Genomic DNA, 24,517 nt, shown 5'->3' on the forward strand with positions numbered 1-24,517 from the left:
GACGACGTTGTTTTCGAAAGTCGGGGGTGGTGGTGGTGGGGGCATTAATGGTGGGGCTGGGGTCCTGACGACGTTGTTGTTGAAACTCGGGGGTGGTGGTGGTGGGGGCATTAATGGTGGGGCTGGAGTCCTGACGACGTTGTTTTCGAAAGTCGGGGGTGGTGGTGGTGGGGGCATTAATGGTGGGGCTGGAGTCCGGACGACGTTGTTTTCGAAAGTCGGGGGTGGTGGTGGTGGGGGCATTAATGGTGGGGCTGGAGTCCTGACGACGTTGTTTTCGAAAGTCGGGGGTGGTGGTGGTGGGGCATAAGGGGTGGGGCTGGAGACCTGACGAAGTTGTTTTCGAAAGTCGGGGGTGGTGGTGGTGGGGGCATAAGGGGTGGGGCTGGAGTCCTGACGACGTTGTTTTCGAAAGTCGGGAGTGGTGGTGGTGGGGGCATTAATGGTGGGGCTGGAGTCCTGACGACGTTGTTGTTGAAACTCGGGGGTGGTGGTGGTGGGGGCATTAATGGTGGGGCTGGAGTCCTGACGACGTTGTTTTCGAAAGTCGGGGGTGGTGGTGGTGGGGGCATTAATGGTGGGGCTGGGGTCCTGACAACCTTGTTGTTGAAACTCGGGGGCGGTGGGGGAGGTGGAAACATAGGTGGGAGTGGATTAGTTGGCCTTGCTGTTGCTACACTTGGTGGGGGTGGTGGTGGTGGAGGCATGGGTGGGATAATTGTAGTTTTGGTTGGCTGGGTTGTTGTAAAAGGTGGGGGTGGGGGTGGTGGAATTAGTGGCGGGATAACTGTTGTAGTGGTTTGCGGTGTCAACGGCAGTGGTGGAGGCGGTGGGATTGGTGGTGCAGGTTGAATAGGACAACTCTCTGTAAAAAGAAACAAGCTAGAGAATAAATTCTATGTATTGGGGTAATGGGACTACTCTAGAACAAAACCCAGGTCCTCTTACATGTCCCGTTGTACAGTCTTTGTTTTATAATAAGGTATATAGTGAGTTAAGTAGTGGGAGAGCTGTAGCTTAAAATTCAGGTTCTCTGGCTTCCCTCGCTATATGACTTTTATAACCATACAGCTAACAGGATAGAAGCCTACTTTAGCCTAAATATCAGGGCGTCTAACATCCCTCGTTGTAGGGCCTCACCCAAATAGACGGTGAAGTAATGGACCAACTATGACCTAAATATCCGGTCTGCTAGCGTGCCTTTCTGCAGGACCTTATACATACAGAATTGATAATAGGCCAGCTTGGGCCAAAATCCCGGGTATTATGATATGACACGTTGTGGAACCTCACCCATATAAAGTACAGGTTGCTTCAGTCAAACTATTCGTTAAATACACAACTTACTGGTACAATTGTTCACACCATCGCCCTTGTATCCAACTTTGCAACGACAGATGTTGGTGCCGTTGCAACCAACCACACAGGATGCATTGTCGTGGCAGGCAGGGCTACACACAGGTGCTGCAATAACAAAAAAGGTTAAAATACTACCCGAATAAATTATTAGATAATTCTATTATTTTTTAAAGTAATTCTATTGTACTGTGTTTTATAATAATTTTTATGTAGTAAGTCTTTCCTGCATCTAAATTGTAAAGCGGAAACTATCAGAACGCCGCTTCATTGGGCTAAAAGTATTTTCGAGCTTTTGGAATGAGTTTCAATCCAGGCTCAAATTTAGTTCTTATAGCTAAAGGGGTTTGAATGAATGAATGAATGTAAGTTGACTTATCCTCGTGTAGCGGGCAGCGGCAGTCGTTATAAGACGGGTGTTCTGTTTCATACACCTCGTTTGGATATATACATAAAGGCTCAAATTTCGCATTACTTGAGCCATCTCCGCACTCAGACGTGTTCAGCTGTTTCCCGTTGTGCTCGAAGTGGTAATTGCAACCACCGCAGGAGTTGGACACGCAAGTAGCGTTGGGAAAGTTGGGACACGTTGGGAACTGGCAAGGGTCGGCGAAACAAGACACCAGGGGTACGCCAGGTGGACACGGTGATACTGGAAATATAAAATGTTGCTATAAAAATATTAGAAATTATTAATTAACAAAGATGTACCGTCTACACATCAAGGACACCATTATGTAATTCTTCAAATATTTTTTGTTTATTACTATATATGATGGCAAACAGAATGAATACATGAACCATCCTATGTTTATGTTTAAAGCACAAATGTTAAAATTTTTTTCGCTAATAAAATATCAAATTAGGTACATAGAGTCTTACCCTCCGAACAGTTTGTTCCAGTAAACCCATCGGTGCAAACGCAGTTGTAGGTGGTGTTCAAGTTCACACAAGACCCGTTGTTCAAGCAAGGATTTGAGTCGCACATATTGACTTTAAAAGGCACACAAATAATTAAAGATGCGATAGTTTAACTATTTCTATTTTAGTTTGGCAATTGCCCTAACCAACGGAGCTAACCAGATGTTAAAGCTTATTGTCGGTTCTATTTTAGTTCCAAGGTGATGGCCAATAAATATTGGATATCATGTTAAAGGTATCCTTTTTACCCCAAATTAGTATAAGAAAAATATTTGTGGTGTGTGGTATAGTTTTTTGCTCTCAGTATAGTCGTATCTGCCTATAATAAATGAATGAATGTAACTTTCTTTATCCTCGCGTGGCCGGAAAACGACAGTCGTTATCACACGGGTTTAACACCTCGTGCCAGCTTACGAGTTACCATGTATGTTACTTTGTAGGTGATTAAATGAGTGTTACTCAATACATATGTAGGTCTATATACCTCTGTCCCCACAGTTGGTCCCGGTAAACATGTCCAAACACACGCATTTGTAACCGTCCAACATATCCACACAGGTCCCATTGTTTAAACAAGGAGAGGTGTTGGAGCATTCGTCAATTTCTGGGGAGAATGTTACATTAAAACTAAACACCGACAAATTTGCAACCTGATTTTCCTTTATTTTGTGCAAAAGCTATTTTTCGCAGTATTGGCTATCGAATAGAAGGGGTTTGTTTTCTTATATTTGCATATACTTGTGTCACAAAACTTTAGGGTAGACATTTTAAACAGTGTGAGGGAGAAGCATGTCATAAGATTTAGGAGTTAAGCCAAAGTTGGTCCATTACTCCAACAGCCACAGTTGCTACCGTATGGACCACACGGTAGACGACAATGGTCTTAACGGTAACGGACGGAAGATACCTCTTACCAACTAGGCAAACATTTGTTGTAGAATAAGCGAATGCATGCATTCTACAAAAAGCAGTTAATAAACTTACCCATGCGCTTACCAATGTCGCAGTGTCGGCCACTGAACCCGGGAAGGCATTGACATGTATAGTTGTTAACTTGGTCCACGCACATACTCCCGTTTAAACATGGACTACCAGCGCAATCGTCGATGTCTGTAAAAATAAAAACGTTTCACATAACGTAGCCTAAGTTAGGTTATACACACCGTGACTGCCAGGCATGTTATGATTTCTAAAATAGCTTCGCTTCTATTTATTTGAAATTTAGTGTACGTTCCATAGTAATTTCTTCTGTTTAAACCAGTACCCAAAGCAACTAAAGTTATTGCAGCTATGGGTACACGTGGTAATCAGCTATATGAATGAATGAATGAATGAAATTTGCTTTATCCTAGCGTGGCCGAAAAACGACAGTCGTTATCACACGTGCTGTGTTCATACACCGGATGCCAGCTTACGAGTTACCATGTATGTAACTTTATGGGTGATTATATATTACCTTCCCCTAACGTTCGTTTGTATACGAGCCTTTGGAATAAGGCGTGTGGCTTATGAATGAATATAGCCGTTGTATCTACTGACCTGTGCAAATGCTTCCGTTGCCTGTATAACCGACTGGGCAGGAACAAGAGAATGAACCTGGCAGGTTCCTGCAAACAGAATTCGGGTCGCACCCAACGCTCACTTTATCCGTGCACTCATCCACATCAAAGCAGCTGGTCCCGTCGCCGTGATAACCACTCGCGCATGCGCACTCGTACGATCCAACAAGGTTCGTACAGCTCGCCATAGCATGACAGTCGTTGATCGCCGGCGGTGAGCATTCATCAATATCAAAGCATCTGGTGCCAGTGCCGACGAAACCAGGTTTACATTGGCATTTATACCCGACAGTTTGATCTGTACACGTCGCATTTAAATGGCATGGATTGGTAAGGCACTCGTCCACAGGAGTACAGGTGCCAGAGCAAGTACATTCGAATGATCCATCGGTGTTAATACAGGTAGATGTGGATGGACAGGTGTCAGTACCCCGGTTACATTCGTTGATGTCAAAACAACCGAACGAGAAGAACAGCTCGTACCCTTGCTTGCATCTATAATAAAGTTATTTCGTTCAAGATGCATATAGACTTCACTTAGAGTGTATATCGTAATGTTTTTGATCTTTAACATGAATGTATTATATAGATTTCCCATTAAACACACTGAGCCGTTTGTAAACCGATAATCTTATATACATGAATTGTGATGGCTGTATAATATATATATTCCCTTTTCCCCGAGCTTAAAAAAATGGAGCATATTTCTAATAAAAAAATGGATAAAAATGACGCATATTTCTAATACGTTAAGGTAATGTAACTCTTAGCTAAATCTCCTATAAGTTACATGGTGTGCCACGCCGTACGATTGTAAACGCATTACTTTACAAAATAAAATGATACTTTTATCTAACGGATATGCGATGGCCTTAAACCAAATTTTATACGTGCGAGGTAGGCTACTTTTTAAACAAGCAAAATAACAGAAAAACACAATTTATCGGTCAAAGGCGTGACTTCAATATACTCAGCATGGGGATGGGATAACTCTGGTCAATATCGTTCCCATGGCGTGTAACGCTATTGGATCTCACCCATACGTAGAATGGAAATACCCAATGTGGATATTCTTTACCTGCAAAAGTAACTGCCTTGGGTGTTCACACAAATCTCCTTAGCTGAGCACAAAGACACGGTGCTGTTACATTCGTTAATGTCGGTACAGGTAAGGCCATCCCCAGTAAAGCCAGTTTTGCACCTGCAATAAAATTAACTGTCTTAATATATACAAATCATTGCGTAAACGTTTATACGAGTTGATAACAAGGGCATTAATAAATAGGATATTTATATATATATTAGGGTGGGGGAGGACGGGATACCCTTAGCACATAATGTTTAATTATCCTGATCGTGCTTTAAACAATTAACAACGGTCTAAGGGAATCGTAAAAATACGAATCTATAATTCCTTGAATGTTCTTTGTTTACTATCAAATTCGACGAGAAAAAAGAATGAAAAGGTGTCCCATCTTCCCCCACCCTACTATATCTCTACTTGGCGAGGCCAACAGCCGTTTTATCATTATCGATATATCGTGTGTCTTATTTCTACGCCTCTTTAAAGTTACCACTTATGTTATATTGCATGTTGTTACGGGGCCCTGGGTTTGAGCCATGATCGTAAAATGTGTTTTCCAAAGACGCGTACGCCCACAATGTTAGCAGCATCGATTATGTATATAGGAGAGTGGGGGAAGATGGGACACCTTTTTATTCTGTTTTCTCGTCTTATTTGGAAGTAAACGAAGAACATTCAAAGAATTATAAAACCGTAACCTCGCGACTCTCATACACCGTTGTTAACTGCCTAAAACACGATCATGATGTTTGGATATTATGTGCTAAAGATGTCGCGTCTTCCCCCATCCTACTGAACTATAATAGTTACAGAAAAGCAATTCATAGATTTTAGCTCTGAAGTAGAATAAGTATTAAATACAGCTGGATTTAAGTCCTAAAGTAGACCTAAAGTAGGTTTTAACAATCCATTTTTAAACCCTTTTACAATGTGAGTAAACTTTAATTCGATTTTTACAAGCCTATATTCTAATGTAATGAGTAAATTCAGAGTTATACCTGCAGTTGAATGTGCCTTCCGCGTCAATGCATTCAGCATTGGCGTCAAAGCAAGGATTTGAGGTTGAACACTCGTCGATGTTTTGGCAGTTGAAGCCATCACCGGTAAAACCGGGTGGGCAGGTACAACTGAAGCTGCCTGGACTGTTCACACATCCTGACGCATTAAAGCAATTGCTGGTTCCCAAAGCGCACTCGTTGATGTCGGTGCATGACGTCACGCCGTCACCGGAATATCCCACTGCGCATGCGCAAGTAAAGGACCCGTTGGTGTTGGTGCAGATTGCGTTTGATGACGTAGGAAGGCAGTTCGCTGACCCGTTCTGACATTCGTTGATGTCTTGGAAATAAAAATTATTCAGATGTCTCGCTTTTCAAAATGCTCGCATGGTACAGCAACTTAAACCTTCTTTTATACAAATAAATTACAGCAAATTTTAACATATATGGTCTAATTAAAGTGATACTCTATCGCTGGGTTATAGTTTAGGTATATATACATTTCTTTATAACATAAGACATGTTCATTTTATGGCAAAGTAAAAAAATACTAGAATATGTGGCGGCTGTTACACATATTCCCTTAAGATCAGAACAGTTCCTACATTTAAAGTGTGGCATGGATACAAGCACGGTCTTCTGTATACAGGATACACGGAGACAATAAACACTAAGTATCGACTTACCAGTACACACACGGCCGGGCAGGGATGGACTTTCATCCACAAAGCCACTTCTACAAACGCATTCATGGGATCCAGGCGTGTTAACGCAGTCAGCAAACTCGGAACAGTTGCCTCTGCTTATCTGATTGCATTCGTTCAAATCTGGGGTAAAAATAAACAATTTTATGCAAGAGCATATTTGGAACCCGAAACGTTATGACACGGCCATCTTTTTTGTAGGTTTTGTTATCTTGTGCTCGTTTATAATACACCAAATATATAACTTTGCAGGTTATTTTATGTTTAATATATCCATTTTTTCTATATTTCGGTTTGGGAAATTTTTGTTTAAGAGTCTTGCCTAAGGACGTCGAGCTTCGAAATCGACTTCTTCTGGTTAAGAGTCGAGCGTTCTATACTCTGCCACAGTGCTTTAAAATTAACACTGTATAGGATGACTCGTTAAAAGACAACTATATGATAGCATGTACGCTGTTGATGCCAGGCATATTATGCTTGTATTTTAAGCTCTTTCGGCTTTTGCAAACTTATGTTTCGACGTGTTATTCAGGTCGTCTTCATCAAGGTGAAAGACACTCAATAAACGCGAAAATGCTGACATGTTAAGCAAGAAAACTATATAACCTATATACACAGTAGAACACAGTAGTTCTAAGGACTTCCAGTCAATTATAGCTCAAAGTCTTTTTTACCTTGGAATCCGATAGATATATTTTGAGATGCAGCAATCTGGTTTAGTTGTTCCTGTATTGCGGTCTGGCATGCCACGGTCGCACAATTTGAAATGCTCAATACAAGACGACTCACAGCACTTTCGACTGTAAAAAGACATTAAGTTACAATCACATTAAAATACATTATATTCTATATGGGTGAGATCCAACAGCGAGGCCTAGGATTTTGCCCAAAGTTAAATCATTACCCCAACACCCAGGGTACTACTGCATGCACCTCACGAGATTGTTGAGGCCTGTCGCTTCACCCGAAGGCAGACGACAAGGCTTTTAATTGTAATGGATGAAAGATCTTTCCATGACAGCTCGGCCAAGGTTAGATGTTCAATTATATGGTTTAATTTCTTATTTTGTTGATTATTATAACATATACACTTTAGACACGCGTATAGTTTTCGTTTGCTGAATAAAAAAGCACATTACAATAATTTATGAGCATAATATTATACATCGTCATGGTCCGCCTCGAACAAAAGAAAAATTTCGCCATAGTTCTAATCATGATTTTCAATGAGAACGGCCAAGGCAAACAATATCACAATGAAGGGCTTTCCAAATTTAACTTTAATCCGCCTCAAAAGACTTCTCTCGAACGTCACGTTTTGCTCCAACGCTTATGAAAAGGTGCTCGTGACGTAGGCAGGTATAAGGCTTATTATTTCTCTTTATGTACGGTAAACAGGGGAATGGGTTAGGCCGCCCAGGCCCGTGACGGTCGCTCTGGTAGCGAACGGTATTGCCAAAATACAGCCACGTATAATGGGCTTGATATGGTAAATTTACGAAATCTTTTACTTTTATTATTAATGTAGGATTCATTTCTTATGTCTATAGTATAGTTTTCAACTGTTAAATTGGAATTGTATATACTCCTTTTAAATGCTGAATTTACCCATCAATTTTTTTATGTGGTATAACGAACATTTTTAACACTACATTGAAACGCGGCTGTATTTTGACATTTTAATTCTAACTGTGTTACGGTGTACAGCTATTGGAGGGCAAAGTTGAAACAACATCGCTCTAAGCTTGGGAGTAAAATATAATCAAATATAATCTGACCCAACTATGATACATATCAACAGCTTACATTGGTGTACCAGAACTATTTCATCTGGTTTCCAAGACTATTGTAATAAAATGTTTTACTGTTACAAAAACCAAGGCTTAAGTTACAAGTGCCTTTACATAAAGAACGATTTTGTATTTAAAGATGCACTTATTTTATAACAGACCAAAGCTAATCACCAAAAAGCATTATAGCAAAAGCGTAATAAAAATATAGTAACGTGGGGAAAGATGGGACTCCTTTTAGTTCTATTTTCTCGTCCAATTTGGTATAGTAAACAAAAAACTTTCAAAGAATTATAAAACCGTATCCTCGCGACTCCCATAGACCGTTGGTAGTTGTAACACGATCAGGATATTAGAATATTATGTGCTAAAGGTGTCCCATCGTACCCCGCAAAACTATATGTACAACGGGGGACAATTTCTTCGGGTTTGAACATGGTCCAAATAAAACATTCTTACATACTGTATTTTAATTCTCAAGTTGTATAACAGGCTACAACTAGTCGCGAAAAAGTATTACAGCCAAAACGTTATTAAGTATATAGTAATAAAACTATAACAGTAGCTATAAATATGCTAATATTGTATTTGATAGCACGTTCTTTGTACTAGGGCTTAAGAAGTGGTGTAAACTTTATAGGCAAACATAGTTTTACAATTTGTTACGAAATCCTATAGAGGTACTTGGACAAATATCTATATTTCTGATGTATTGTTACCAGAAAACGGAAGGTTTAAAAAACAACATTATACATTAGGGTGGGGGAAGATGGGACACCTCTTAACTGTATCTTCTCGTCCCATTTATTAGTAAACAAAGAACATTCAAACATTTATAAAACTATATCCCCACGACTCCCATAGACTGTTGTTAATTGTTTAAAACACGATCAGGATTCTTGGATATTATCTGCCAGAGGTGTCCCATCTTCTCCCACCCCACTATCATGAAAATATGTTTAAGTTATACATATATAGTTCTGTGGGGTAAGATAAGTATCGTTAGCACATATTATCCCATATTTTCTAATCGTTTTTTGAACAATTACCAACGCTTTTTAGAGTCGTGAGGAAGTATATAGCGCACAGTTCTGTAAATATTTTTGGTTTACTACCAAATGGGACGATAATAGGAAATTAAAACATGGACAATTTTACCCTACCCTACTAGACAATAAATTATAAAGATATTCTCTAAGCGAAGCCAGTCAAATTCTTAACAAGGTACTTCCAGCTTCGCGGTACTTATTTACGAGTATTGAATTCAAAAGGTATTGGAATTCAACAAGACAAAGACATTGCAAATTTTACAGCGCGTCAAGTTTCGTAAACACTAAATCTTTAACACTATGAGCACCAGATCAGGTCAGTTTTACACCACTTATTTAAGTTTAATTATATTCAAATAAGACCCTGATAACGCCATCCCTTTAATTATAACCTACATTTAGACTTCATTTTTGTATATTACGTTTTCGTAGCACCAGCTTTTAACTATCATAATTATTTACACAACAATCGACTAACTGTATAAGCACCAGATAAGGATAAGATTCGCGGGTTTCACAATTACAACAATTAATGTTTGATTTTAATATTTGTCATAAGTCCTACCTGATGACTGGCCCGTAGCCGAACGGGCTAACGCGATATATGTTATCGCTATAAATAATAATTTCCACTTCATATTTGTCTCTGTATTCTCATAATCTTTAAAGTCTACTTGAGAAATTATAAAACGTAGTTGAAAATTCTTGTGGAAATTCAGAAAAGTTTCGTCTCTTCGCTATCACTGTTCACGTAGACTGAATTGAGAATCACCGAGACGTGTTGTTGCGTCACGGGACCCACTGTGACGTCACATTTCAAGACAATGCTCGTTGTTTCTTTTGGGAGTGCCGGTATAATGGAAAAGCTAACACAATCGAACAACGCGCACCATTGGGCCCGAAACGGTTGGGTAATCGCCGGCGCGTTTAAAACGCTGAAGCTGGTTTTAAAATTGCCTATAGTTCGCCATACATCGACATATAGACATTAAACAGACTTGGGATAGGTTTTGTAAAATATTTATCGTTGTTTATCATCTTACTGCGCGAAAACGCGAGTATTTTACGCACGCTTGAGCACGTTTGAGAAACTCAAGTGTTTTGTGCGTGAAAAACGTAGAGTGGAATTTCCCCCGCCTACGTAAAATTTTGCTCAATTACCCAGTAAACTGTCTATATTTTATGTATAGTAGGGCGAGGGAAGATGGGACACCTTTTTATTATTTTTTCGTCCCATTTGGTAGTAAACAAAGAACATTCACAAAATTATAAAACTGTATCTTCACAACTCCCATACACCGTTTTATTTGTTTAAAACACGATCAGGATATTTGGATTTTATGTGCTAAATGTGTACCGTCTTACCCCACCATAATATACCAATATTGTATCAAATAAACATAGAAAGATAGTGTTTAAACAAGCTACAATATAGCTTATACTTACATTACACATGATGCTGGAACAAATTAGACGAAGGCTCTTCGTTTTGTAAAATCAAATCATGTTATAATTCCTTCAGTATACCTTTCAATTAAACCTAAAAAAACAATATTGTATAAAGGGACTTAAATTACAATATTGTAATTCACTTCTATGTACATCGTTAAAAAAGTTATACCGCTTTAAAATCCAGTATTGCTAAGTTTACTAATATATATACACAAGGGGTAAAATACATTTCCTTGTAAACTAACATTTCAGGAATATTTTAACACTAAATTATTGCAAGTTTTTCATTAATAGTTTTTATCTACTTTCTTTTATAAATACATCTATATATTCCTTTCTACATTCATACTGTTTAAAATAATCATAACGCTTTAAAATACATTGATTTTTCACTACTATTACAACTTCTTTATTTAACACAATTGTTTTCTCATCTCTTTACTAGCCCTACTACACTACACTGGTTTGCAACTTAGTAAAGAACACGCGAGTCTCGCTGATTAAATCCCGCCTCTGCCTTAGGAATCAACGCGCGTTTCTGTACAAACGTATAAAGTAGAAACAATCACAACACAATTGTTTACTTGTCTATTAGTTTTCCGACAATGTTTCATAAGCCATATATTCCCTTTTTTATATTCATACCGTTTAACAAAAGTAGTAATCAATCATAACGCTTTAAAATACATTGGATCCTTCACTAATATTACAGCTTCTTCAGTTAACTGTTTACTCATCCCTTTACTAGCCCCACTACACAATACAAGTTTGCAACTTAGCAAAGAACACGCGAGTCTCGCTGATTAAATCCCGCCTCTGCCTCAGGAATCAACGCGCGTTTCTGTACAAACGTATATAGTAGAAACAATCACAACACAATTGTTTTCTTGTCTATTGCTATTCCGACAATGTTTTATAAACGATCTATTCCATTTTTATATTCATACCTTTTAACGAAGTAGTAATCAATCATAACGCTTTAAAATACATTGGATCCTTCACTAATATTACAACTTCTTCAGTTAACTGTTTTCTCATCTCTTTACTAGCCCTACTACACTAAACTAGTTTGCAACTCAGCAAAGAACACGCGAGTCTTGTTGATTAAAATCCCGCTTCTGCCTCAGGAATCAACGTGATAACTTAATGCCTCGCCGATAGATTGTGAACAGTCGCGTAGATATTTACTATTACTTAATAGTAAAGCCACGATGGTCCAGGTTTTCATTCTATTTATCGTCTCATTTGGTAGTAAACAAAGAATATTTACAGAATTGACCGCATCCTCACGATTCTTAAATAGCGTTGTTAGTTGTTTAAAAGACGGGGCTATACGCGCCTAAACACGCGCTGCCACACACATGTATAGAAGGGTGGGGGAAGATGGGACACCTTTAGCACATAATATCCAGAAATCCTGATCGTGTCTTAAACAGTTAACAACGGTCTATGAGAGTCATGAGGACATAGTTTCATATTTCTTTGAATGTTCTGTGTTTACTACTAAATGGGACGAGAAAATAGAGTTAAGATGTGTCTCATCTTCCCTCATCCTACTGTATATACATTTATACTTCTGCATGATAACAATAATAACGTTAGTAAGTTTATTACTTGGCTACAAGAACGTGAGGATAAAAACATAATGTTGTTTTGGAAACTACAAGTTTAAGTGCGCGAAATTTAAAATAACAAGACCAATTTGATTAAAATGTTACAAAACAAAGTTAATGCTAAACAGACGTAGTACATACATTTATATTCTAATATTATCTGAGTATTACAATGAAAGGAAAATTCCGTTGGGAAATTACATTGTCGTTTAGAAAGTCCGTCCGTTTTTGTGGTGTAGTTATTTTATATCTCAATTTCATTTGCAGGATTCTAAAATAAAATAAGAAACATGTGTAAAACGACCTTCGTTATAACCCGGAAAACGACAGTCGTTATAACACGAGTGTTCTGTTTCATACACCTCGTGCCAGCTTACTAGTTACCATGTATTTAACTCTGCAGATATTTATTTTTTACCTGTAATTTGCTTGTCCACGGATGAAACTAAAGTTGGCAGCTGCTTGTAGTTGCTTACATGGTGAACCCTTGTCTTACTTCCAGCTATGAGTTCAAGTTGTTGAGCATTGGTTTGCCCTATGCCAACAGCTATCATTTTCGCCCCAAGCTTCCTGTAAAAAAGTCTCAAATTATAACAACTTATTTATCAAAAAGAAGTAAAATTCACATGTACATTTTCATTTAGATCAAGCCTGCACTGCGAAGATAAAGAAGTTACTTATGTGGTAACTCGGAAGCGGGCATGAGGTGTATGAAACAGAACACCCGTGTTGTATGGCAATCATTGCTGCGCCACGCGAGAATACATAAGTTACATTCATTGATTTATTCAAATAGTAAACTAACCCAGCATCTTTTACAGCGCTTTCAATATCAGTAGTCGCGTCAGTAGCCACCCCATCAGTAATTACAATCATAATATTAGGAATATCTTTGCGTTGTTTATCCATTAATTCATATCCAGCAATAGTGATACCAAAACCAATGTAGGTGGAACCTCTTTTCCTCGTATTGATCAATTCTGTGATGGAGCCTGAAATTAAAATACAGAATTGGTTAATGAAAAGATGAATGTATGAATGAATGAATGTAACTTACTTTATTCTCGCATGGCAGAAAACGACAGTCGTTATCACACAGATGTTCATACACGTCGTGCCAGCTTACAAGTTACCATATATTTTACTTTGTTGGTGATTGTTAAGTTTTAGTATAGAATATGTTTAAAATAAAAGCTTTTGAACTCTATTTGTTCTTAAAACAGTCATTTTTATTGGAACATAACAAAACAAACCTGTCAAAGTTGAAGCACTTTGTTTTTGTAGAGGAATCCTGACAGAAGTATCGGAATAGTCTTTATTACTAAATCCAACAACTCCAACTCTTACATTGTCTGCGTCAATATCTAACCTGGAAGGATATTAACAAGTAAATATTTAAATAAATCTAACCTATTTAAAAATAATGTATGTAACTTATTTATTCTTGCGTGGTTGGGAAACGTCAGTCGTTATAACATGGGTGTTCTGTTTCATACACCTCATACATGCTTACAAGTTCTACATATGTAAGTTTCTAGGTGATTTGTTCCTATTTTAATGTATGGCTGACAACTTAAACAACCCATAAGTAACCATTTGGAGCAATTGCGTTAAGTGTCTTGCCCAAAGACAAACACCCACAATGGTAGCAGCACAAAGCATTCAACCTGGTACCCTTCGGCTACAATGCTAATGTTCTTACCACTATGCCACACAGCAGGACATATAGAAATGTTTTACTTACGTAAACGGGGCCAGCACATTGTTAATCCATGTAAGGCTTTGTTTATACTCAGTATTACTCACACTAATTGACTCATCAAGTACAAACATTATGTCAGCTTTAAACACTGGACAAACTGTAATAATAACAAAAAGGTAACATACAGTTTACATTATGCCTTATGAAACAGCTATGTAGCATATTTTAATACTGTTCTTTTATGTTATGAATAAATGTAACTTTTTTATCCCCGTATGGTGGGCCAACGACGGTTATTATAACATGGCTGTTTTGTTTCATAAACCTCTTGCCCGCTTACAAGTTACCAGGTATGAAAATTTTCAAGTGATTATTTTTGGTGGATATTTTTAACTGATAACTGACCACTGGGTTGGAGCAACTACCGTTAAGTATCTTGCCCAAGAACACACACCAACAATGGTATCAGCAATAAACTTTAACCTATATGGTTACACAGTTATAAATAAATAAAAAGTTTTAACCTTTTTCCTCTGAGCAGTTAACGCCACTATACCCTGGTGTACAGATACATCTGTAGCCTGTAAGTTTGCTCACATACGTTGCTCCATTTTTACATGGGTTCACTGGGCAGTTGTCTAATAGATAAAATTGACATGATAAATTGACAGTGTTTTTGGCGATGTTGCAGGTATAATGTATAGTAGAGTGGGGGAAGATGGGACACCTTTAGCACATAACATCTAAATATCGTGTTCGTGTTTTAAACAATTAATAACGGTCTTTCGGAGTCATGAGCATACGGTTTAATAATTCTTTAAATGTTCTTTGTTTACTACTAAATGTGACGAGAAAATAGAATGAAAAGGTTTCCCATCTTCCCCCACAGGACTATATATATTTCTCAAAAACGGTATGATCGGTCCCACATTTGAATAAAACCTTCATGCAAATGTTTATTACCGATTTTGTCACAGTTGAATCCAAAGTAGTTGGTGGGGCAGGTACATTCATAGCTAGTGTCCGTGTCAATGCATGCGCCACCATTGTTGCATGGTTGGTCCTTGCAACCTGTTATAGTGTTATATACATTTGAATTTTATGAGTAGTACATAAATGAGTGTAACTTATATTCGCATATGAATTTTAAAATACCATTAACTATTATAAGTGTAGTACTACATAAGGGGGCAACTCTGTATTTAAATTAATGAACAAACTTATTTATCCTCACATGGCGAGGCTACGATAGCCGTTATAACACGGGTGTTCTGTTCCATACACCTCGTGTCCACTTACCATGTTTTTTAGCTACATAAGCAATAATTTTTAAGTATCTTGATTTTTAAGTAAGAACATAGATCTCTAAAATAGTTGTAGCATGTTTATATATACATGATGTCCCTATTTAATTTAGCATATTTTAGAATTAAATGCAGGAAATTAAATACAAAGCATGTAGTATAAGTAGTGACCTATTTTATTCGAGCAGGTATCACCATTGTATCCTGGTGTACAGATACATCTGTAGCCTGTAGATGTGCCTACATATGTTGCTCCATTTTTGCATGGATTCACTGGACAGATATCTGCATAAAACACCATAGTAACGTTTGTTTAATAATAGTACACAAAAACTAAACAAAAAATGAAAAATTACGAAAAAATGGAAAAAAATTCTTTCAGTATTTGCCTAATTTTGCAATTTTTCGTTTTAAGTTGTTTGTTTTTTTATAAAAAAAGAGATCTTTTTTCTGTAGAGAATCCTGATCATTATAACAAAGTCACACAGGGCTTATACTTAAAATTTTACAAGGATTCATGTTGGTGAAAAGTCATTTGGAAGTAACACAACTAAAAAAAATTTATTTTACAGTATTTTTTGAAATATTTTATCTTTTAAACACTACTACAAATAAAACTAGAAATAATAACATGTAACCTGTAGTTTTTTCAATTGTATTTATAACGCTTGGAAGGGTTAGGTTAAGATCTTCGAAGCTGTTGGCTATTATTACACGGGAGGGGTCTCGCGCAATTTGGAGAAGTTGGTCAGAGTTATACTGGGTGCCAATACCAACAGATATTATAGTTATACCTGCAGCCCTGTATAGTAGAATTCATTAGTAAGCATGAAATTGGAAATAACATAGTAGACCTGATGCTCACTGTCACTGTCGAGTTATAACATTGGTGTCTTCTTATACACCAGGCACACATGGTGTATTCATACACCTCCTGCTCGGTGTCCAGTTACAACACGGGTGTCTTTTTAGACACCAGGCACACATGGTGTACTCATACACCTCATGCTCACTGTCGAGTTATAACATTGGTGTCATCTTATACACCAGACACACATGGTGTATTCATACACCTCCTGCTCGGTGTCCAGTTACAACACGGGTGTCTTTTTAGACACCAGACACACATGGGGTATTCATACACCTCATGCTTACTGTAGAGTTATAACATGGGCGTCTTCTTATACACCAGACACACATGGTGTATTCATACACCTCATGCCTACTGTAGAGTTATAACATGGGTGTCTTCTTATACACCAGACAAACATGGTGTATTCATATACCTCATGCTCACTTTCGGGTTATAACATGGGTGTCTTCTTATACACCAGACACACATTGTATATTCATACACCTCATGCTCACTGTCGAGTTATAACATGGGTGTCTTCTTATACACTAGACACACATGGTATGTTTATACACCTCATGCTCACTGTCAAGTTATGACATGTGTGTCTTCTTATACACAAGACACACATGGTGTATTCAAACACCCCATGCTCACTGTCGAGTTATAACATGGATGTCTTCTTATACACAAGACACACATGGTGTATTCATACATCTCATGCTCACTGCCAAGTTATGACATATGTGTCTTCAAACACCAGACACACATTATATATTCATAAACTTCATGCTCACTGTCGAGTTATAACATGGGTGTCTTCTTATACACCAGACAAACATGGTGTATTCATACACCTCATGCTCGCTGTCAAATTATAACATTAATATCTTCTTATACAGTATACGTTAACATATCTTATCCTTACACATCTTACACGGCTTTTTTCACAGCTGGACTTATTGCTTCTGAATCAGTTGCCCTACCATCAGTTAAGAGTATCATAGTCTTTGGAACTCCATTACGGCCATTAGAACTGAAGTGTTCCACTGCCACGTTTATTGCATATCCAATGTATGTTGGTCCATGTTGAGTTGTTTTTTCGAGATTGTTTATTTGGGCTGGTAGGAAAATACACAAAGTTTAATTTTGATTTATGTTAACCTAACTTTTAAGGATTTGTGCTGCCTTTTAAGTTGTAACTTTGTAGGTGATGATTTATGATTTTTTTTTAATATAGAGCAGACAATGTAAACAACCTAGTGACCACTGGGTTAAATCAATTGCTGTTAAGTGTCTTGCCCAAGAACACATACCATCACAATGGAAGCAGTGTAGAGCCCCTGGACCAGAGGCAGGCATGGTAGCCAGTAACCACTGTGCCTGGTATACAAACAGGCAGAATAAACCAAATTATTGCAACATATTTACTTTTCAAAGTATCATATACTGCAGTGGAAAGTGGGATCTTAACTTTAGTCTGATCTCCGGCAAAACTAAACCCAATCAACCCCATGTGAATTCCACCAGCTTCCAGGTTGCTTCTGTTGGTAAGAGTTAATATCATTGGTGAAATTGGTGAAAGTTATATCATTTTTATCCTCGCATGGCGAGGCAACGACAGTCGTTATAACACTATACCAACTGTTAATTAGTTAAGACCATACCAACTGTTAATTAGTTAAGACAATACCAACTGTTAATTAGTTAAGACCATACCAACTGTTAATTAGTTAAGACCATACCAACTGTTAATTAGTTAAGACCATACCAACTGTTAATTAGTTAAGACCATACCAACTGTTAATTAGTTAAGACCATACCAACTGTTAATTACTTAAGACCATAGTAACTGTTAATTAGTTAAGACAATACCAACTGTTAATTAGTTAAGACCATACCAAATGTTAATTACTTAAGACCATAGTAACTGTTAATTAGTTAAGACAATACCAACTGTTAATTAGTTAAGACCATACCAACTGTTAATTAGTTAAGACCATACCAAATGTTAATTACTTAAGACCATAGTAACTGTTAATTAGTTAAGACAATACCAACTGTTAATTAGTTAAGACCATACCAACTGTTAATTAGTTAAGACCATACCAACTGTTAATTAGTTAAGACAATACCAACTGTTAATTAGTTAAGACCATACCAAATGTTAATTACTTAAGACCATAGTAACTGTTAATTAGTTAAGACAATACCAACTGTTAATTAGTTAAGACCATACCAACTGTTAATTAGTTAAGACCATACCAACTGTTAATTAGTTAAGACCATACCAACTGTTAATTAGTTAAGACCATACCAACTGTTAATTAGTTAAGACCATACCAACTGTTAATTAGTTAAGACCATACCAACTGTTAATTAGTTAAGACCATACCAACTGTTAATTAGTTAAGACCATACCAACTGTTAATTAGTTAAGACAATACCAACTGTTAATTAGTTAAGACCATACCAACTGTTAATTAGTTAAGACCATACCCACTGTTAATTAGTTAAGACCATACCAACTGTTAATTAGTTAAGACCATACCAACTGTTAATTAGTTAAGACCATAGTAACTGTTAATTAGTTAAGACCATAGTAACTGTTAATTAGTTAAGACAATACCCTCTTACTTAAAAGCAGTCAACACTTGAGCAATCCAGTTTGTTGCATCTTTGTATTCAGTCCGGGAAACCGTCCCAGATTCATCAAGAACCAAAAGGATATCGGCCACAGTCGTGGCCTTTTTGCAACCTGGGAATTAATATAACATATATCTCAGAGTAAATGGGATTTACAGATAGCCTAAAAGCAAATGAAACTTTACATATATTGTAAGAACAAATGGATTTTACCTTTAAATTGACTTAATTTTTTTATTCGCTACCAAAATTACCCAACTGTGTTAGGCACTATTTTGGTTTGAGGTAAATAAGCCAACTCTGGCCTATAAACCACCTTCCCTGACGTGCCTAGCTGTAGGACCTCACCCCTATAAAAAAGCACCCTAACATTTGGTACATAAATAAAAAACATTACATAATCTTTTCAAATGTGGTAAAGAAAAATAACAGGCTCGGCAGAAAATACAGCCTATATAGCCCAAGTAATAACATAAATCTAACTTACTTATCTTGGAGCAGTCTCTACCGATATAAGCACCAGAGCAAATGCATTCATAACCAGCAGCCAGGGAGGAACAAACAGCATTGTTGATGCATGGGTTGGATGTGCATTGGTTAACTGAAAAATAAAAAATCGTTTGTCAGTTTTTGATGGTAAACACCATACATGTTTTTGTGTGTTTGAGCATAAGAAATTTGAGTGTTGAGGTAATAGGCCAAATCTGGCATAAATCTCAGATAAGGATCTCAACCATTTAGAATGGAAAAAAAATAGAAAATCGCATAAAATAAAAACAAAACTACAACAAATACAGCATATCGCAAATACATTTTATACAAAACTTATAGTTCAGTATAGATCTATTTATAAAACACAGACTAACCTGCTATTGAAGTAGTTAAAGGCAAGCTTACAGAAAGGAACACCAGACCCCAAATATAGGCTTGCATTTTTGAAGGTCGAAAAACTTTCAACACTGTTCTTAAGACTCTAAATCTAGAATCAGTGGCTTAGCGAAGTTTGTAATTTGATTTATATAGTGCACATGTTGACATGCATTGTCATACACTTCCTGTTTATTTGCCTGCTAATTAAGGAAATTCTGATAACGGCACCAGAAATGGGGAAGTTTACTGTTTACAATACAGGATGTGCGATGCTTGTTCTTACATTGTTTTTTTAAATAAAACTTTCTGCAAAATTTAAATTTGTTTGGGAGATATAAATATTCTTAAAGGTCATGTTAAGTTATAAAGTTAAGTTAAAAAAATATACAAAAATATGGTTAAAAATTAAAAACTGAAAAACATTTCTATATTGGGTATATGTTGTTTACCGATTTTAGAGGATGTTTTTTAGTTTCAGTAGAAGCACTTCCTGTCAACAAAAAGTGGAAATTGCAATAGTGACTAATTTAGGCAGTAGGACACTAATTAATCAAACCCATTTGTCAATAAATGTTTTTTTGCTATGCATGACACACAATACATTAAACAACAAAATGTATGAAAAAGGTTGTTTATTGTTACATAGGTTGCAAAACTGATGTGTAAAATGAAAATGGCAGTAAGGGATAGGTATAAAAACTATTTTTAAAACTAACCATTTGCAGAAACCAAGGGTGTTTAACAGAAAACATATGTCGTTTTATCTCTGTAGTTACACTGTTAGTTATTAAGAGTTTTGGGGCTTGATTTTAAAATACAGTAAAGGGCCTTAACGCACTTAAATGATTGTGAAGTGTATAGAGCATTGACCAAGAAAATATTTTAGCCAGAACCCACAAGACCACCATTCCAAAAGCCGAATATACATTTGGATTTTGCAATTAGCTTATAGATCTGAAAGCTCTTATCTTAGCAAGCACAGTGCAACAATATAAACTAAATGTTGCATTGAACCATAACCAATAAGTAATAAACAACATTCTATCTGAGGCAAGCCATTATAAAAACTACTTGGATAGACATCATGGCTTGAAACATAAGTTTAAAAGCCCTGAAATTCAATTAATGAAATGGTAACCTTCCATGAGGCATGATGTGTTACTCAAGTAGTTTTCTTTTCATAAACCTCTACTTTCCACTGCAGATCATTCTTGTCCATCTGAATGCCTTGTGGGACTTCCGGAAATCTAAGAAGAAACGGTAGAAATAAAGATAATGCAAACTATATGCTCATAACATGGGTTTGCATGTATGTACTGGAGTAAGTTAGAGACACATAATAAAAAAGTAACATACGTGGTAACCTGTAAGGGGGCATGAAACCGAACACCCGTGTTATATCGAATGTTGTTGCCCTGCCAGGCGAGGATAAATAAGTTACATTGATTCATTTATTTTCCAGGTTAATTGGTGATATTGCACTAAATGTAATAACATTGAATAAGGTGTAAAATAACCCTGGTTTTATAAAAATGCCATCATTCAAAACAAAAATGAAATCGATGAATCACCTAAAAATATATAAGTTTTTGGCAAATGTAACTAACTTACCCTTCAGTATGTAGTTTGGTGAAATTATCATCTAGATTTTCAAGGAATGTGTCACATTGGAAGTCAGCCAGTACTCTTGTTAGAAAAATCTTACCACAATACTGAGAGTTGTGGATTAACTGGGTACAAAGCTTGGTGGTTAATAAAGGGTAGTAACTGATACTGTATATATATATATATAATATCTTTTTTCATGTATTCTATGCCCACTGTCAAGTTAAAACGCATTGATTGAGTGTTAAAAACCAAGACCATGTACAATGTCTTAATACCTCATGCCTACTGTCAAATTAACTGCATGAAAAACGCTGTACACGATGAGCAAGTATGTTAGCTTTAGGGGATAAAATAAAGACAAATTACAAATTTTCATGCTGCCACCGTAAATTTAAACTGCATGAAAAGGCTGTAGACCAAAAACGGAACCCTCATACCCAGTTCCAAGAAATTAAATAAACCAGTCTAAATGGTGGTTTATGCAACCTATACACACTGCCGAGCTACCTTATATATTTCATTTCCTCCAATGTTAAAAACTTGGTTGATCTTATCACACCATGGTTTAGAATGAAGAAGATCAATCAGTTCATCTAATGAGTTGACGACAAGATCCTGTAAGTGTATTCAAGTTATTTTACACCTCATGCTCACTGTCAAGTTATAACATGAGCGTCTTCTTATACACCAGACACACGTGGTGTATTCATACACCTCATGCTCACTGTCGAGTTATGACATGGGTGTCTTCTTATACGCCAGGCGACATGGTGTATTCATACACCTCGTGCTCGCTGTTGAGTTATAACATGGGTATCTTTTTATAAATCAGACACACATGGTGTATTCATACACCTCATGCTCACTGTCAGTTTATAACATGGGTGTTTTCGTGTGTGTCTTCTTATACATTAGAGAACAAGCATTTTTATTAATGCCTACTGTTTGGTTCCAAGCTTTACACTATAACATTGCATTAACAACTGGTATTTAAAACCCCTACAGCTTAATGATAGCAATCTAGTATACACAAATCAGATAGCCCTATCCATGCCAATCACAAATACAGTTATATAATATAATAGTTTAAATACCCAAATACACTATAATAACTTTATCCACATACTGGGCCTTCACAATCTTTATCTAAAGTTCGACTAATAACGATGTTTATTCGATCTTTTAAAGGTTTAAAGGACTTTGGGATTGACTCCCATGTTTTCCTTCCAACGATGACGGCGTTTCTCCTTCCACCAATCTCCTCCACTTCTCCTGTGGTGATCCTCTTAAAATATTTCATCTCTTTGCTGTTTGATGAAATATGTTTTTGATTTAAGTTGGTTTATGTTTGTCTCTGTAAAGTGTGACGGGTCTACTACACAAGACACACATGGTGCATTTATACAGCTCATGCTCACTGTCCAGTTATAACAAAGAGGTCTTCTTATACAGCAGACACACATAGTGTATTCATACACCTCATGCTCACTGTCGAGTTATAACATGGGTGTCTTCTTATACACCAGACACACATAGTGTATTCATACACCTCATGCTCACTGTCGAGTTATAACATGGGTGTCTTCTTATACAGCAGGCACACTTAGTGTATTTATACACTTCATGCTCACTATTAAATTATAACATGTCATGGGTGTCTTCTTATACACCAGACACACACACTATATATTCATACACCCTGTTTGCTATTAAAGTTGTTTACAAAAGTTATTTCTAAATAAAAGAAATATACAACAACCGAATATTCTACTTACGGTAATCTCCATGGTAAACGACCTTTAAATCCAATTCCACCATTGTTACAACAAGCAACCACAGAATGTATTTGAATGTCTTTTGCTGGCATTCTTTTTTTCTAATGGTAAACTTAATAAAGGAGGAACTGGTGCAAAATATAAAAGATTAAGTGCTATGTCATAACATAAACATATGGGTATGTACAATATGCATACATCATTATACACAATGGTAATTTTTGATAACATTTCTGTTCATAAAGGAATTTTGGAAAGTGTTTTTCTGTGGTAACTAGGCTAAAAACAATGGTATTACTAAATATTTAAAAATGCTTTTTGATTGTGTTGTTTTAGTTGTTTTTAGTTGACGAAATGCGACAATGAATGTCAATAAACACAACATACGCACTTCATTTATTATTATATAAACAGATTACCCTTTTTATATTGGTGTATTTTGAAATACTTTAGTATATTACGTCATCATCTTTAGATATCATATCTTTAAATTTCAACCTTTGTTCAGAATGTATTTTTGCGTTTTTTTCAGAATGTTCTTTTTGTATTTTTCTTCTTTCTTCTTCTTGCTTGCGTTTCTCGATAAAAACGCTTTTGTCCGCTTTTAAATGAATGTCCACCGACGTTCGCAGTTTCATCATAGCTATTTCTCTGTTATCAGGTAATTGACGTGTGTCTTTAGACGTGGCCGTAACGCCAGTAGGTGTATGTGTATAGTGTACAATGTTATGTGTTCGATTTGCTTTTTGGCCACCTTTTGTACCGCCAGAGCTAAGAGTCTCAATTACGTCTGATTTATTGAGCTTGACGACTTTTCCTTGGCTGTCAGCATTCTTAAAGAACTTCAAGTCATGGAAAATTTGTCTTGAATGGTACCGCACGAAATTTTGCAGCAAATCGAACTGTGGTAGTGTACCAGTTCTAATAATACGGTGATAAGAAAACATATGCATTTGTACAGTAATACGTTGCTCTGTATAAGAACTAGCTATACTAGCAAACAAAATTCACGCTACCAAAGTATCTATACTTAGAATTTAACAACAACATTCACAACACATGCGCATGACACTTCGTATTTTCAGTGTTTCACAGTTACAAATTACGCTTTGAAAGAACGTAACTAAAGGCCGCTAGATCATAACAAACTAAATTGTACAGCTTGAACATTGTTACCGATTATTATTTACAACAAAATCCTGTTTTTTATTGTAAATGAAGTAGGTACACGCC

The 24,517-nt window shown here is 36.7% G+C and overlaps 3 protein-coding genes across 4 annotated transcripts; all 3 read right to left on the minus strand.

Annotated features, from left to right (window-relative positions):
* Positions 1 to 108: 108 nt before the first annotated feature.
* LOC149734995 (uncharacterized) lies at positions 109 to 10,447 on the minus strand. Of its 2 annotated transcripts, none has more exons than XM_089880241.1 (12): positions 10,027 to 10,447; positions 7,297 to 7,422; positions 6,605 to 6,745; positions 5,919 to 6,258; positions 4,915 to 5,037; positions 3,817 to 4,331; positions 3,274 to 3,387; positions 2,762 to 2,881; positions 2,239 to 2,349; positions 1,832 to 2,008; positions 1,348 to 1,464; positions 109 to 865 (listed from the first exon to the last, which is right to left on the minus strand). In XM_089880241.1, the coding sequence occupies exons 1-12, from the start codon at positions 10,097 to 10,099 to the stop codon at positions 243 to 245; spliced, it is 2,580 nt and encodes an 859-aa protein (XP_089736367.1). In that variant the 5' UTR covers positions 10,100 to 10,447; the 3' UTR covers positions 109 to 242. The 2 variants fall into 2 exon arrangements, with proteins under 2 accessions (XP_089736367.1, XP_089736366.1); XM_089880240.1 differs by having other exon boundaries at positions 3,262 to 3,387; positions 10,027 to 10,446.
* Positions 10,448 to 12,506: 2,059 nt separating this feature from the next.
* Positions 12,507 to 20,482, minus strand: LOC149734996 (collagen alpha-5(VI) chain-like). Its single transcript, XM_089879548.1, has 15 exons — positions 20,351 to 20,482; positions 19,898 to 20,010; positions 19,519 to 19,632; positions 19,023 to 19,143; positions 17,817 to 17,929; positions 17,323 to 17,506; positions 16,171 to 16,334; positions 15,704 to 15,817; positions 15,192 to 15,299; positions 14,753 to 14,866; positions 14,271 to 14,385; positions 13,780 to 13,895; positions 13,332 to 13,518; positions 12,945 to 13,096; positions 12,507 to 12,797 (listed from the first exon to the last, which is right to left on the minus strand). Exons 2-15 carry the CDS (start codon positions 19,962 to 19,964, stop codon positions 12,784 to 12,786), a joined length of 1,683 nt encoding a protein of 560 aa, XP_089735674.1. The 5' UTR covers positions 19,965 to 20,010; positions 20,351 to 20,482; the 3' UTR covers positions 12,507 to 12,783.
* Positions 20,483 to 20,518: 36 nt separating this feature from the next.
* LOC149734997 (dihydrofolate reductase-like) lies at positions 20,519 to 24,367 on the minus strand. Its single transcript, XM_089879586.1, has 5 exons — positions 23,285 to 24,367; positions 22,636 to 22,816; positions 22,017 to 22,124; positions 21,513 to 21,631; positions 20,519 to 21,148 (listed from the first exon to the last, which is right to left on the minus strand). The coding sequence occupies exons 1-5, from the start codon at positions 23,374 to 23,376 to the stop codon at positions 21,064 to 21,066; spliced, it is 585 nt and encodes a 194-aa protein (XP_089735712.1). The 5' UTR covers positions 23,377 to 24,367; the 3' UTR covers positions 20,519 to 21,063.
* Positions 24,368 to 24,517: the final 150 nt, after the last annotated feature.

The sequence above is a fragment of the Ciona robusta genome, chromosome 6 (assembly GCF_009617815.1).
Source record: "Ciona robusta chromosome 6, ASM961781v2".
NCBI classification, from domain to species: Eukaryota; Metazoa; Chordata; class Ascidiacea; order Phlebobranchia; family Cionidae; genus Ciona; species Ciona robusta.

Excerpts from the sequence above, each read along its gene's own strand:
- LOC149734995 (XM_089880240.1), bottom strand. The coding sequence starts at position 10,099 with ATGAAGTGGAAATTATTATTTATAGCGATAACATATATCGCGTTAGCC. Across the intron at positions 7,423-10,026 it reads GGCTACGGGCCAGTCATCAG|TCGAAAGTGCTGTGAGTCGT; the intron begins GTAGGACTTATG and ends GTCTTTTTACAG. Across the intron at positions 2,009-2,238 it reads TGGAACAAACTGTTCGGAGG|TATCACCGTGTCCACCTGGC; the intron begins GTAAGACTCTAT and ends TTATATTTCCAG.
- LOC149734996 (XM_089879548.1), bottom strand. The coding sequence starts at position 19,964 with ATGCAAGCCTATATTTGGGGTCTGGTGTTCCTTTCTGTAAGCTTGCCT. Across the intron at positions 19,633-19,897 it reads TTTAACTACTTCAATAGCAG|TTAACCAATGCACATCCAAC; the intron begins GTTAGTCTGTGT and ends TTTATTTTTCAG. Across the intron at positions 13,097-13,331 it reads AGCGCTGTAAAAGATGCTGG|GAAGCTTGGGGCGAAAATGA; the intron begins GTTAGTTTACTA and ends ACTTTTTTACAG.
- LOC149734997 (XM_089879586.1), bottom strand. The coding sequence starts at position 23,376 with ATGCCAGCAAAAGACATTCAAATACATTCTGTGGTTGCTTGTTGTAAC. Across the intron at positions 22,817-23,284 it reads CGTTTACCATGGAGATTACC|CAAAGAGATGAAATATTTTA; the intron begins GTAAGTAGAATA and ends TTCATCAAACAG. Across the intron at positions 22,125-22,635 it reads ATAAAGATTGTGAAGGCCCA|GATCTTGTCGTCAACTCATT; the intron begins GTATGTGGATAA and ends ATACACTTACAG.